General features: G+C 49.3%; 1 protein-coding gene across 17 annotated transcripts in view; it reads right to left on the bottom strand.

The window, feature by feature from the left end:
- Positions 1-14126, bottom strand: part of Dscam1 (Down syndrome cell adhesion molecule 1) — a 65963-nt gene that overhangs the window by 15470 nt on the left and 36367 nt on the right. For 9 of the 17 annotated variants that reach the window (XM_086838476.1, XM_086838478.1, XM_086838477.1 and 6 more), the window contains 2 exons: positions 13923-14084; positions 8710-9009 (listed from right to left, as the gene is read on the bottom strand). In XM_086838476.1, coding sequence (XP_086694602.1) covers positions 8710-9009; positions 13923-14084 — 462 coding nt within the window. Of the gene's footprint in view, positions 1-1487; positions 1773-2194; positions 2483-7848; positions 9010-10375; positions 10667-13922; positions 14085-14126 lie in introns of those variants that run through there. The other 8 variants (XM_086838480.1, XM_086838479.1, XM_086838489.1 and 5 more) reach the window with 4 other exon arrangements.

The following is a 14126-nucleotide window of genomic DNA, read 5'->3' as shown; positions in this document are numbered from 1 at the left end:
AGTGGAGACACGAGTAAAAACCAAGTTCAAAAACGGCCACATTCGATCTCGTTTGGCCTGTGGAGCGGAGTATCAAAAGAGTCAAAGAAGTCGAGAAAACTGGACTGGCTGCTGCCGGAGGAAACGAGAGTGGAAGAGAGAGGTGAAGCTGCGGGAATTTCCCAACAGCTGCAATTACCATTCACAGTCAGCCTGGCCCGGCGCTCTGCTACGCCCACCTGGTTGCTCGCCCGGCAACTGTAGTCTCCCGCCTGTCCCTCCCCCACCCGCTGTATAAGCAGCAGGCTCGTGTGCTCGCCCACTGTAGCCTGTGTGACGTCATCATCGCCATCATCGTGCACCTGCCGCCCCCCAAGCCACCACTCGAACTGGATGGGCGTGGCCCCGCGGCTAGCAATACAGGTGAGCTGCACATAGTCACCTACGTCACAAACGGAAGCGGACAGGAGGAGCGGAGCGAGCACCGGAGGTTCTTTTTGAGAGGGGAAAGTGTGAAGGAAGGTTGTTATATTGACATTCTAAGTAAAATCAATTTCTTCTTGAAATAATACTATACGTAATATACTAAACGATAAAGTGATATCTAAAATATCCTTAGAATTCTTTACTTTGTTCAATATGTATTCCCCCCTATTGGCAAGAAGTAGGTAAAGTTCCAATTGAAGGCCCCTATCTCTGAGGCTAATAAGGGTTACCATTTGTAATTTTAGTTCACAAGGTAAAGACCTTGTAACAGACTGGATTAAGAGATTGTTTTATATTGTAAGCCTTTCTTGAATGTCCTCTTCTGTTCTTTGTTATTTTCTTGCTTAGTAACCTAACTTTTTATATGTACCTTCTGCTAACATTTCTGAATTGTAGGTGGGAATCTAGGAACGAAAGCATTATATAAACCAAAAGGAAAACACACAGGGTATAAGCCAGGTATGCTGTGCAGATAATACCCTTCACTTTAAGGGTGGACGAGCGACTTGCTAAACCAGCCGCATTGCTGGCCACACACGTGTAGTTGCCGGAATCGCCGATCGTGCTCTGACGCAGCGACAGGATGAGGGTATACTCGTCGATCTTGTGGTAGATGGAACGCAGTAGCGGCTGGCCATCCTTCAGCCAGTAGATGTCGATGGGCAGGTCGCCGGAGGTGACCATGCACATGACCCGAACGGCCTGGCCTCCGTTGACCCCGTTGGCGTTGAAGTGAAACTGCTCGATCTGGGGCAGTTCTGAGATTGGGTGACGAAAAGCCGTGCAATGAATAAACACTCTATACAGCAGGGAGTAAGGGATGCCCCCAGATGTGTTTTATAATACAAGTTCGTGCTTATACAGTTCCAACACCAGACACAAGGACATAGACAGAGAGTGGGAATTTACAGATTGCTGGGGTGGCCTAAGCGATCGATCTAGAAGCTTCTTTCTATATGGTGTCAGTCTACATCTAAGAGCCACCTCCGGCAAAAGATTTCTTAGGAATATGTCGAACAAACCCTTGATACTCAGGTGGGTCTCTGCCGTTGTTTCACCCGCCCTGTTGGCGCCCTTGCAGGAGTAGGTGCCCGCATGGTCACCGCCCACGCTCTCGATGTTCAGCGAGCTGCTGCGCCGGCCGTGCATCAGGATGGTCACACCCGGCAGGTCTCCGGCTGGCTCGCCGTTGTAGTACCAGGTGATGTTGAAGGGCGCGTCGCCGTGCACCACGGCACAGGTCAGTTGGTAGTAGTCGCCCACGTACAGGGGCGAATTGTTGGGCAAAGGGGCCAGCTTTGGAGGCACTTCAGTCGGATTTCAATAAAAGTAAAAATAAAAATTAAACTTAAAACATAATGATCTTCATTGGGAGCTTCTATAGCTTGAGTTCAGCTAGCGAGGTGGTATCCCTCTTAATGGGAAGATTCTAAATATCTCTCTGATGAAGAAAGACAACTCTGATAAAGGACCCTCAATCAGTACAGTTCAGTTCAGTGGCGTCCGAGTGTCGTACATGCAAGCATTTGTGAGTGGGTGTGCGTCAGGCCATACTAAGAGAAGGTGAAAGGTCCAATTAGGTCGACAGACTGACAGAGATGGAAGATTCAGGACAGCAGCAGAGACATAGAAGTACAGAAGGTCATGCAGCGACATTGTTGCAGACGCTGGGGTTAGTAGGCGACCACAAAGAACTACGCGAACGACCCGCTTCCGGGACAATCCTAACCGTAGACGTTCAGCGGCGTCGTGAAGTGCTGATGGCCCGCCGTATTGCGGGCGTGGCAGGTGAAATTTCCCGCATGGGTGGCCTCAACGGCCTCGATGGTCAGCACACTTCCACGGCGACCCACGCGGGCCGTAGTGATGCCCAGGTCCTCCGAGATCTCCTGACCATCCAGCGTCCAGTCGATTTGCAGGGGCAGATCCCCTCCAGGCACCGAGCAGTGAAGCGTCAGGTACTGACCCACCTGGGCAGGACCCTCTTCGAAGGCGAAGGGTATGATGCGCGGCAGAACTGGATGGATGTGTGTGTTCGGTGATGGGAATGGTAAATGGTAGAACAAAAGGTGCACGAAATTAAACAATAATCAGTGGATGTGGGAATGTCCCGTCTTAGACTAAGCCAGGTAAGAACCTATGACTCGAAGCTGGGTGCTGTAGGACGCTCTTCCGGCGCTGTTTTCCCCATGGCAACTGTAGTTGCCTGCATGTCGGGCGGCCACGCTCTCAATGGTCAAAACACTACTCCGCCGACCCATCTTTGCTATGAGAATGTCCTGGTCGTCGTCGTTAAAGAGCGGCTGGTTATTGAAAGTCCAGCGGATGTTCAGGGGCAGATCACCCTCCGTCAGGGTGCACTGGTAGGTTATGTACTGGCCCAAATGGGTGGGCTGGGCGCCGGTGGCAAAGGGAGTGATTTGGGGCAAGACTTGCGGAAATAACAAACGCAAACAATCAATTCAACAAATAACAAACGAACAAATAATAATTAAATCATACATGGATGATGATCTAACTACTGTAAGGGTATGTTTAGAGGATCACTGTCCCACCGTTGACAATCAGAGCTGCTGAGTACCCCACCATTTGGGCCTTGTTCCTTGCCCGGCATGTGTAGTTGCCTGCATTGTTGCCGTTCACCGAATCAATGGTCAGGACATTGACCTTTTTTCCAATCTTTGATGTGGTGACACCATGGTACTCGTTGATGGGATAGTCATTAAATAGCCAGGTTATGTCCACTGGCTGATCCCCCTTGGAAATGGTGCACTGAACGGTCACTGAGTCGCCAAAGTTAGCAGGTTCATCCCCGAACTCAAAGGGACTAATGTGGGGTGGTACTTAAAAGAGTGATAAGGAAGAGTTAGGAGAAAGTGGCAACTTAGATCTTTTCTATTCTCCCCGGAGAACACTGCCTACCTATTTATATAAGGGATTTATATAAATATCTCGACTTAAAACTGCGCTACAAAAGCCAATGCACAGAAGCCAAAGCAAACATGCAATTTGTGTAAGCGGGGATTGTATTTATAGGAGAGATGCAAAAAGAGAGGGGAGTCAGGGGTCACAAATATGAAACTAACTAAAGCAAAACGACACTCAGGTGCTGTACAGAAGCTCTGGCTCCGCGAGAAGAGGAGTACCATTTACTATCAACTTCGCTGTGTAAACAGCCGAGGCCCACAGATTCCGGGCCTTGCAAGTATAGTTGCCCACGTGGCGGGCATTCACGGCATCGATCATCAGCACACTCAGGCGCTTGCCCATCTTCGAGGTGGATATGCCCGAATAGTGGTTGATGGGGTAGTCGTTAAAGGTCCACTCAATGTCGAGTGGCAGATCGCCGGAGCTAACCAGGCAGTTCACTGACACCGAGTCCTCAAAGTTGGCCGCCACCTCACCGAAATCAAAGTGCGCTATCTTGGGGGCAACTTGTGAAACAAATAAGGAAGCTACAATTAGCCGGGGATTCTGAACACAAAACTTTACAAAATAAAAATGTGTACGCAAATATATAGTTTGGAAAAGCCCCCGAAAGGTACCATTAACTATCAGTTCGGTGGTGTAGTTCACAGCAGCAGCATGATTCTTTGCCCGACAACTATACTTTCCCGCGTGACGGGCCTGGACACTGTCGATGCTCAGCATACTGTTTCGCTTGCCTCCTTTTACCACGTTTATGCCCGAATATGAACTGATTCCGTAGCCATTGAAATACCATTCAATATCGATGGGTAGGTCACCGCTGGAGATTAGACAAGTCACCGAAACGGAATCCTCCACATTGGTGGGATCGTCTCCGAAGTCAAAGGGTGTGATTTTAGGAGGCGCTTTGAAGTGAAGGTAATTAATGAACAATAATACGAAATAATAAGGACAAATTCTAAGACTACAATGGAATGTCTTTATTAGTTGTACCATTAACTATCAGCTCGGTGGTGTAGTTAACAGCTGCTGCATGATTCTTCGCCCGACAACTATACATTCCCGCATGTCGGGCCTGGACACTGTCGATGCTCAGCATACTGTTTCTCTTTCCGCCCTTTATCACATTGATACCCGAATAGGAACTGATTCCATAAGAATTGAAGAACCATTCAATGTCGATGGGTAAGTCACCGTTGGATATGAGGCACATGACCGACACTGAGTCCTCGACATTCGCCGGAACGTCACCAAAGTCAAAGGGGGTTATCTTGGGAGGCACTTGGGGTAACAAGTGGAAGAGGTTGTTAAAACTAAATTCAAAATGGAAATCGACATAACTTAAGGCTAAAAGAATGCACTGCTGAAAAAAGATATGTAACAACCATTCACTATCAGCGCTGCAGAGTACTCGCTGCTGGCCGCCTTATTCTTGGCCTTGCAGCTGTAGTTTCCCGCATGTCCGGCATGAACCGAGTCTATAGTGAGCACACTCGTCCGCTTGCCCCCTCTCAAGACTGCAATTCCAGAGGCGTAGTTAATGGGGTCCCCGTTAAACAGCCACTCAATGTCAATGGGCGAATCGCCAGAGGAAACGAGGCAGCTCACAGAAACCGAATCCTCGAAATTAGCAGGAGATTCGCCAAAGTCAAATGGCGCTAGCTTCGGCGGGACTTTAAAAGGGAAATGTGGGATAATGTGATATGGGAAAAGTGACTTTAATTAACAAAATATAAAAATACTTCATAACATATATAGTTCAAACTATCAAAACTAATACCATTCACTATCAACTCGGTTGTATAATTCACAGCAGCTGCATGATTCTTGGCCCGACAACTATATTTCCCCGCATGACGTGCATGGACATTATCTATAGTGAGCATGCTTGTTCTCTTCCCTCCTCTGTAAACCGTCATCCCGGAGAAGGAACTGATGCCGAAATCGTTGAATAACCATTCTATATCTATGGGCAAATCTCCGCTGGATATGAGGCAAGTTACCGAGACGGAATCCTCAACGTTTGTGGGCTCCTCGCCAAAGTCAAAGGGAGTAATCTTTGGGGGAACTTTGGAAGTAACAATAAAACGACATAAATAAATTCAAACTTTTAACTAAAGGAAATGGAAATAACTTAATTATTCTAGGAAAATACCCTATACCATTCACAATTAGTTCTGTAGTGTAATTAACAGCCGCAGCATGATTCTTGGCCCGACAACTATACTTCCCCGCATGACGAGCATGGACATTGTCAATGGTCAGCATGCTGGTACGCTTGCCACCTCGGAGAACAGTCATTCCTGAATAGGAACTGATTCCGTAGTCGTTGAACAACCATTCTATATCGATGGGTAGGTCTCCGCTCGAAATCAGGCAGGTGACAGACACAGAGTCCTCCACATTCGTGGGCTCCTCGCCGAAGGTAAAAGGAGTGATTTTGGGAGGGACTTAAAATAATATGACTTATTAAAATGGAAATGTAACTGAGAAAGCATCTATTTAAATCTACTTAAAGCTAGCTGAAAATACCATTCACAACTAGGTCGGTGGTGTAGTTCACTGCAGCCGCATGATTCTTGGCCCGACAGCTGTACCTTCCTGCATGTCGAGCCTGGACATTGTCGATGCCCAAAACACTGCTTCGTTTGCCACCCTTTACAACCGTGATGCCAGAGTAAGAACTGATACCAAAATCGTTAAACAACCACTCAATGTCGATGGGTAAATCTCCGCTGGATATGAGACAAGTCACGGAAACGGAATCCTCCACATTGGTGGGCTCATCTCCGAAATCAAAGGGTGTAATCTTCGGGGCAACTTAAGGGGAGGAGAAAAGTGTGATATGTGACACAACCAAAGAGATAACTAATAGTAATGAACTAAAACAAATCACTTGAACTCATATAGCTAGACTCGAATACGTAATACCATTCACGATTAACTCGGTGGTGTAGTTCACAGCGGCAGCGTGATTCTTGGCCCGACAACTATACTGTCCCGCATGCCGAGCCTGGACACTGTCGATGCTCAACACACTGTTTCGCTTGCCTCCTTTCATAACCGAAATTCCCGAATAGGAGCTAATTCCAAAGTCATTAAACAACCATTCAATATCGATGGGTAAATCACCAGTAGAGATGAGACAGGTCACCGACACGGAGTCCTCCACATTGGCCGGCTCCTCGCCGAAGCTAAAGTGTGTGATTTTTGGCGGAGCTTAGTTCAAGGGAAGGATGGGAGTAAATAATGATAATTAAGACATCAGAAGAAACTTTGAAGTAAAAGAGCTTAATGTCCCCCGCCAACCGTTTACAACCAGGGCCGCTGAGTACTCGCTGCTGGCCGCCTTATTCCTCGCCTTGCAGGAGTAGTTTCCGGCGTGTCCCGCGTGCACAGAGTCGATGGTCAGCAGGCTGGTTCGCTTTCCTCCGCGCAAGACCGCGATGCCAGTGGAAAAATTGATGGGCTCCCCGCCGAACAACCACTCAATGTCGATGGGCAGATCACCAGAGGTGACCAAACAGTTGACCGAAACGGAGTCCTCAAAGTTGGACGGAGACTGGCCAAAGTCAAAGGGAGCTATTTTGGGAGGGGCTGCATGGGGAAAGGGATTTAAATCAGGGATTGAAATCATAATGAAACACAAAGCTCTCTTAAACCGGTATATAAAGTCCTCTTCCAATACCATTTACAACCAGTGCGGCCGTGTACTCAGCAGAGGCTGCATCATTGCGCGCCTTGCATGTGTAGTTCCCTGCGTGTCCTGCATGGACCGAGTCTATCGTAAGGATGCTCGCCTTCTTGCCACCCTTGACTATAGATACTCCAGTATAGGCGCTGACATGGGCCCCGTTGAACAACCAGGTGATATCCATGGGCAGATCGCCCAGGTAGATGAGACAATTCACCGAGACTGACTCCTCAAAGTTTACGGCGTGATCGCCAAAGTCAAAGGGTGCGATTTTCGGGGGCACTTGTTTAAGGAAGAGGTAAGGTGAAAGTTGAAAATGAAAACAGAAAATAGCATGCATCGCGGTTTTAAAACGTTGCTGGCAGTACCGTTCACCACCAGTTCGGCCGTAAGGTTGACAGAGGTGGCCCTATTCACAGCCACACAAGTGTAGTTCCCGGCATGGTGATCGCGTACAAAATCTATGGACAAAGCGCTGATCTTCTTGCCCAACTTGACCATGGACACATCGTAGACATTCTCACTAATCTCGCGGCCATTGAAGAACCACGCAAAGCTGACGGGAAAGTCACCCGAGGTGACCAGACACTGGACGCTGGCGGATTCACCAAAGTTCGAGGGTTCGTCTCCGAAATCAAACGGAGCTATTTTGGGAGCCACTGGTTTTGGGGATAGTATGAGTTTGTAAGGGGGTCAGAGGAGTAAACAAAAAGACAACAACAAAAATTAATCAACTTTATACTTAAAGAAGGACCATTAACCGTTCACTTTCAGCTCGGCCGTGTGGTTGGCACGACCAGCTCTATTCTCGGCTATGCAGGAGTAGTTCCCTGCATGCTTGGCTGACACCGCCTCGATGGTCAGTTCGTTGATGCGTTTGCCCCGCTTGGTGGTCAGTATCTCTAGGTAGTCCTCAAAGGGTCGGTCGTTTAGAGTCCAGGTTATATTCACGGGAAGATCTCCCCCCGATATGGTGCACTGAACATTCACAAACTCGCCATAGCTCATGGACTCCTCTCCAAAGGAGAAGGGATTTATTTTTGGCATTACTAAGGGGTTTAACAGGAGGGTTTCAAATCAATTAAAATAAATTAAAAATGGTAAAACTTAGATCTAATTATAACTTGCTCTCTCTAGCTAACCGTTGACAATCAGTTGAGCAGAATGAGCCGTGATGCCCGCCTTGTTTTGCGCATGACAGGAGTAAAATCCGGCATGATGGGCGGACACAGACTCAATGGAGAGCACATTAATCCGCTTGCCGATCCGCGAGAAGGATATATCATGGTAGCTATCTATGGTAGCATTGTTCAGCAGCCAGGTAACATTAATGGGCAGGTCACCACCCAAAATGGTGCACTGCACGGATGCAGGTTCTCCGTAATTCAGGGGCTCCTCCCCAAAGTCAAAGGATGCTATCTTTGGGGCAACTTGGGGGGCAAAAATAAATACCAAATCGATAAGTCCAAGGTGCAAAAAACTGTCCGCAGTAAACCACACAAGCTCAGTTAGACAGATGGGGTTAAAGAGATGGGTTAGATTAGTAGCAACGCATACTTTCAAGACTTTCAAGACGAGAACCGCAACCATTAAAGACTAGACTAGGCGATCTGTTCTAGTACCATTCACTGTCAGATCGACGCTATAGGTGGTCGTTCCAGCCGCATTGCTGGCTATGCAGGAGTAGCGTCCCGTGTGCGCCGGACTGGCGCTGGGGATGGACAGCATGCTCGTCTTCCCGCTAATGCGATTTGTGCGCATCTGCGGCTGCAGTTGCTCAGAGCCGGAGTCTCCGGCGCTGCGCTCGAAGCTCCAGGTAACTTTGACGGGGCGGTCACCCTTCTGGATTTGGCAGAAGAGGTCGATCGAGTCACCCATGTTGATCACATCCTCGTAGGCAAAGGGTACGATTTGGGGCAGAACTGGGAAGTGAGTGGGAGGATTGGGCTGGGTGTCAAATAATCTCAATCAACATAACAGTAACGTAAGCTAGGTCTCTACGGAGTTGAGTCAGTAACCATTGACGAGCAGCTCGGCGGTATAAGTCACATTGCCGGCACTGTTGCTGGCCACACAGCTGTAGTTCCCAGAATTGGCCGCCTTGACCGACTCCACCGTGAGCATGGTAATCCGCTCCCCAATCTTGCTGGCCATCACGCCCAGGTGCGTGAAGAGTGGCAGCCCGTTGTGAGTCCAGCGTATTCTCAGCGGAAGATCCCCCTTGGCCACGTGGCAGGTCAACTGGACGCTGTCGCCCTCATTGGCCTCCCCATCGAAGCTAAACGGGTGTATGCTGGGCAGGACTGGGATGGGTAATGGGTTTGGAGTTATTGTTTAAATCAAGCATCACATAAATCAAAGACAAGTCTTAGCTACTAATTAAGGGATCAGGGGGCACAGTAACCATTGACTTTCAGCTCGGCACTGTAGCTGCTTTCGCCCGCCTGATTCCGAGCCAGACAGGTGTAGACCCCGCGGTGCTCGGCGGCTATATAGTCGATATTCAAGGTGCTCGACTTGCTGGACATGCGACCGATCACCACTTCCAGGTCCCCGCTATTCAGGATGCGATTATCGAGGGCCCAGGTGATATTGATGGGCAGATCCCCCTTGATCACGGTGCACTGGATGCCCATGGTCTCGCCAGAGTTTGAGGCCTCGTCGCCAAAGTCAAAGGGTCGGATTTGAGGCGGCACTGGACGTTGGGGTTGGAGAACGGGTAACGGGAGAAACAAACAGAAAAGAACTCAGAACTTGAAATCGCAATTTCCGATATTAACCATTGACCAGCAGCTCGGCGCTCTGCTCGGTAATCCCAGCTGCATTGGTGGCAATGCACTTGAACAGCCCCCGGTGATGGCCACTGATGGAGTCGATGCTCAGGGAACTCAGTTTGGGTGACATTTTGATGATCCGGATTCCGACATGTTCGTTGGTGATGGGCTGCCCATTGAGAGTCCAGTGCAGCTGAAGTGGCGTGTCTCCCTTGAAGACCATACACTGAACCGCCGTACTGTCGCCGTAGTTGGAGGGTTCCTCACCAAACATAAAGGGCATGACTTGAGGGGGAACTAGACGCAAATAGGGGAGACCTCTAACTTAATCTTTTCTCAGAACTTGGTAAAAACTGGTACACTTCTAGGCCCTAACTCGACTCAGATTTATTCTCAGCTCAAGTGCTCCAACACTAGACACCAACAACACTCAGTGGAGACAATATCAATAGTGTTAACTAGTTAAGCGTGCTCTTATGATGATTTATAGATACTTTTAGTGAGAAGAACCCACCGTTGACTTGCAACTCGGCTATATATTCACTGGAGCCGGCCTCATTCGTTGCTATGCACTTGTAGACGCCGCGATGGAAGGCATTCAGTGAATCAATGTTCAGCAGACTCGTGCGCTTATTCAGACGCACCAGGGTGAAACCATTCTCCCCGTTCACAATTAGGGCTGCATTGAGGGACCAGCGAATCTCCAGGGGCAGATCTCCCTTGGGCACCACACAATTGGCACTGGCTATATCGCCCACATCGGCGGCGGATTCTCCGAAACTAAAGGGCAGAACCTGGGGCGGCACTTGTGGGAGTACGGGGAGTGAGTGGCAAACAATTAAAATCAAAATAATAACGAAATCAATCAATTAACTATGAGTATAATAAGTGTATTGACCATTCACGTGCAGTTCGGCGCTATATTCAGAACTGCCCGCCTTGTTGCTAGCGATGCACCTATACAGTCCGCGATGTCTGGCTTCCAGGGAATCAATGCTCAAGGAGCTGGTGCGCGGATTCAGGCGCGACAGGGAAAAGCCATGCTCGCCCGTAATAATTGGCGCCGAGTTCAGAGTCCAGCGAATCTCCATGGGAAGGTCACCCTTGGGCACCATGCAGAAGCCACCGGCCATTTCCCCAGTATTGGCTGGCTCAACGCCAAAGTCAAAGGGTTGGATTTGTGGAGGGACTTGATGAGAAACAAAGACGAAGGAAATCAAAATAAAAGCCAAAGGAATTTCTACAAACTTAAAGAACTTTCAAAACTAAAGACGAGTCGGAACAAACCGTTCACATCTAGTGTGGACACGTATTCGGCGTAGCCCGCTGAATTGTTCGCCAGGCACTTGTAAGTGCCTCGATGCAGAGCCTCCAAGGAGTCCACGTTCAGTGAACTTGTCCGCTTATTCAGCCTCACCAGCGTGAAGCCCAGTTCACCATTTACAATGAGAGCAGAGTTTAGAGTCCAATAGATGTCTAGGGGTAGGTCACCCTTTGGAACCACACAAGTCTACACTTGCAACCTCTCCGCGGTTCAATGGCTCATCGCCAAATGAGAAGGGACTGATCTGTGGGGCAACTATATAGGAGGGGACACCATTAGCTCCTTATGACCAAATAAACCAGAATCTTGTTAGTAAGACAGAGCTACAGAGAGGCGGAAAAGTAGCTTTTAACATCCCGAAGATCACCAACCATTCACTTGCAGCTCAGCGGAATAGATCGCTCGACCCGCCAAATTCTGGGCCACGCAGCTGTAGTTGCCGCGGTGCTTGGCCTCCAAAGAATCCACACTTAGATAGCTGGTACGCGTATTGAGCTGCATTACCGTGAATCCATCCACACCTGTCTTTACAGATTCACCATTCAGAGTCCAATGGATCTGCAGGGGCAAGTCACCCTTGAGGACCACACAGGTAATGCTCAGAACATCACCCATATTCAATACTTCGCTGCCGAAATGGAAGGGCGATACTTGGGGAGGCACTGCAGGTGTCAAAAGGATTAAATAAAAATAAATTTAAATAAAAATATACAACTGAAAATAAAAGAGGCCAAAGTGCGTTGAGTGGGGTCGTGTACCGTTGACCTTCAGCTCCGATGTGGTGAAACTAGATCCCGCCTTGTTCTCGGCTATGCACTTGAATGACCCGCGATGATGCTGCTCGACGGCGGCTATATTTAAGACACTTGTCTTGGGAGACAATTTCAGAATGGTGATTCCCTCCTCCCCATTGATGATCGGTCGCGAATTGAGCGTCCATTTGATTGTTATGGGTACATCGCCCTTCTGTACCATGCACTGGACACCGGCGTTCTCGCCAGTATTTACGGGATCATCGCCGAAGGAAAAGGGAGCAATCGAGGGAGGAACTGTGCAGCAGGGAAGTGAAATAAGGACGAAAACTAAATGAAAATCTAAGAAAAATAAAAGCGATATGTGGAATCCTGAGCGCTTAACCATTCACAGCCAGGATGGCGGACTGTCTCGTCACCCCAGCATTGTTGGTGGCCACACAGGAGTAGTTTCCCGCGTGACGAGCCCTCACGGATTCGATGCTCAGAACGCTGATGCGTTGACTATTCCTGGTCACTATTAGCCCGTCGTTGGTGTACACTCGGCCGCCGTTCTTGGTCCAGGCTATGTCCACGGGTAGATCTCCACGATTGACGGTGCAATAGGCTGACACCATGTCCAACTCGTTGATCACATCCTCACCGAAATCGAAGGGCATTATTTGGGGCAGGACTGGGTAGTTGAGGTAGGTAAAGTGGGAAGCAAAAACAAGGCAAGGAAAACTTAAGAAAACAGCTTCAAGTACGATGAGCAATAACCATTGACTGCCAGCATGGCGGATTGAGTGATGGCTCCGGCATTGTTGGTGGCCACACAGGAGTAGTTTCCCGCATGCCGAGCCCTCACGGATTCGATGCTCAGAACACTCAGGCGCTGACTGTTCCTGGTCACAATCAGACCATCGTTGGTGTATACACGACCGCCGTTCTTCGTCCAATATATGTCGACGGGCAGATCGCCCTTGTTAACCGTGCAGGAGGCCGAAACCATGTCCAATTCGTTGATGGACTCCTCGCCAAAGTCAAAGGGCACGACCTGGGGCAAGACTGGGATGGGGTTGGGTTAACAGAACAGAAAGCAAATCAAAGCAAAAGCAAAGTGTCTTTGGCAAAGATAGTACGGATGGAGGACTATTAACCATTGACGGCCAGAATGGCCCAGTGCCGGGTCTCGCCCGCATTATTAGTGGCCACACAGGTATAGTTGCCAGCATGTCGGGCCCTCACGGACTCAATGCTCAGGACACTCATGCGAGTGCTGGTCTTGGTCACCACTATGCCATCGTTGGTGTAGACGCGACCGCCGTTCTTCGTCCAGGCCACATCGATGGGCAGGTCGCCCTTGTTAACCGTACAGGAAGCTGAGACCATGTCCAGCTCATTGACGCTCTCCTCGCCAAAATCAAAGGGCACGATCTGTGGCAGCACTGCGAGGGGGAGCGAGGAGGGGACGGTATCAAGGAAACGAAACTCAAAAACCAAAGGACTAAGAAAACTACGACTCAAGTGCAAGGAGCGAACCGTTGACCCGCAACTCCGCCGTGTGGTAAATAACCCCGGCCGCGTTCCTGGCCACACACGTGTAGTTGGCCCGATGACGTGCATGCACGGACTCAATGCTGAGCATGCTGATGCGCTGCGTGGTCTTGGTGATGAGGATGCCATCGTTGGACATCAGGCGACCCACTCCCGTGGTGGGATCAGGCGCTGTTGTCCAGTACAGCTCCAGGGGGGTGTCGCCCTTGTTAACCGTACAGGTGGCCGATACCATGTCGTTCATGTTGATGGTCTCCTCCCCAAAATCAAAGGGAACGACCTGTGGCGGAACTGAGCAAAGGGTTTTGGGTCGAGTTCATCGATTGAAAGTGAAGCTAGCGACCAACGTTGAGGCTGAAACCTAAAGACCCGCCCAAAAAGAGTGGCATCGACCAGAGCTCACTCCATAATTGGAGGAGTCTGGGAACGAGCTGGAATCTTCGACTTACCCATGACTTGAACTTCCAGAGAGCCGCGGGCAGAGTATCCCTCCTGGTTCTTGGCCACGCACGTGTAGGTTGCCTGGTCCGAGTTGCGCTCAACGTTCTCAATGATAAGTGTTCCATTGGGGAAGACCTTTTGTTTGCGGTTGATGGGCAGGGCACGGTTATCTATTATGAGAAAATGTAAGGTATGGCTTACATCCAACTTCA

This window comes from Drosophila serrata, unplaced genomic scaffold (assembly GCF_035046125.1).
Source record: "Drosophila serrata isolate PLE 108 unplaced genomic scaffold, ASM3504612v1 contig_347, whole genome shotgun sequence".
NCBI lineage: Eukaryota > Metazoa > Arthropoda > Insecta > Diptera > Drosophilidae > Drosophila > Drosophila serrata.
Note: the sequence above shows the minus strand (reverse complement) of the source record. Positions and strands in the feature narration are given on the sequence as shown.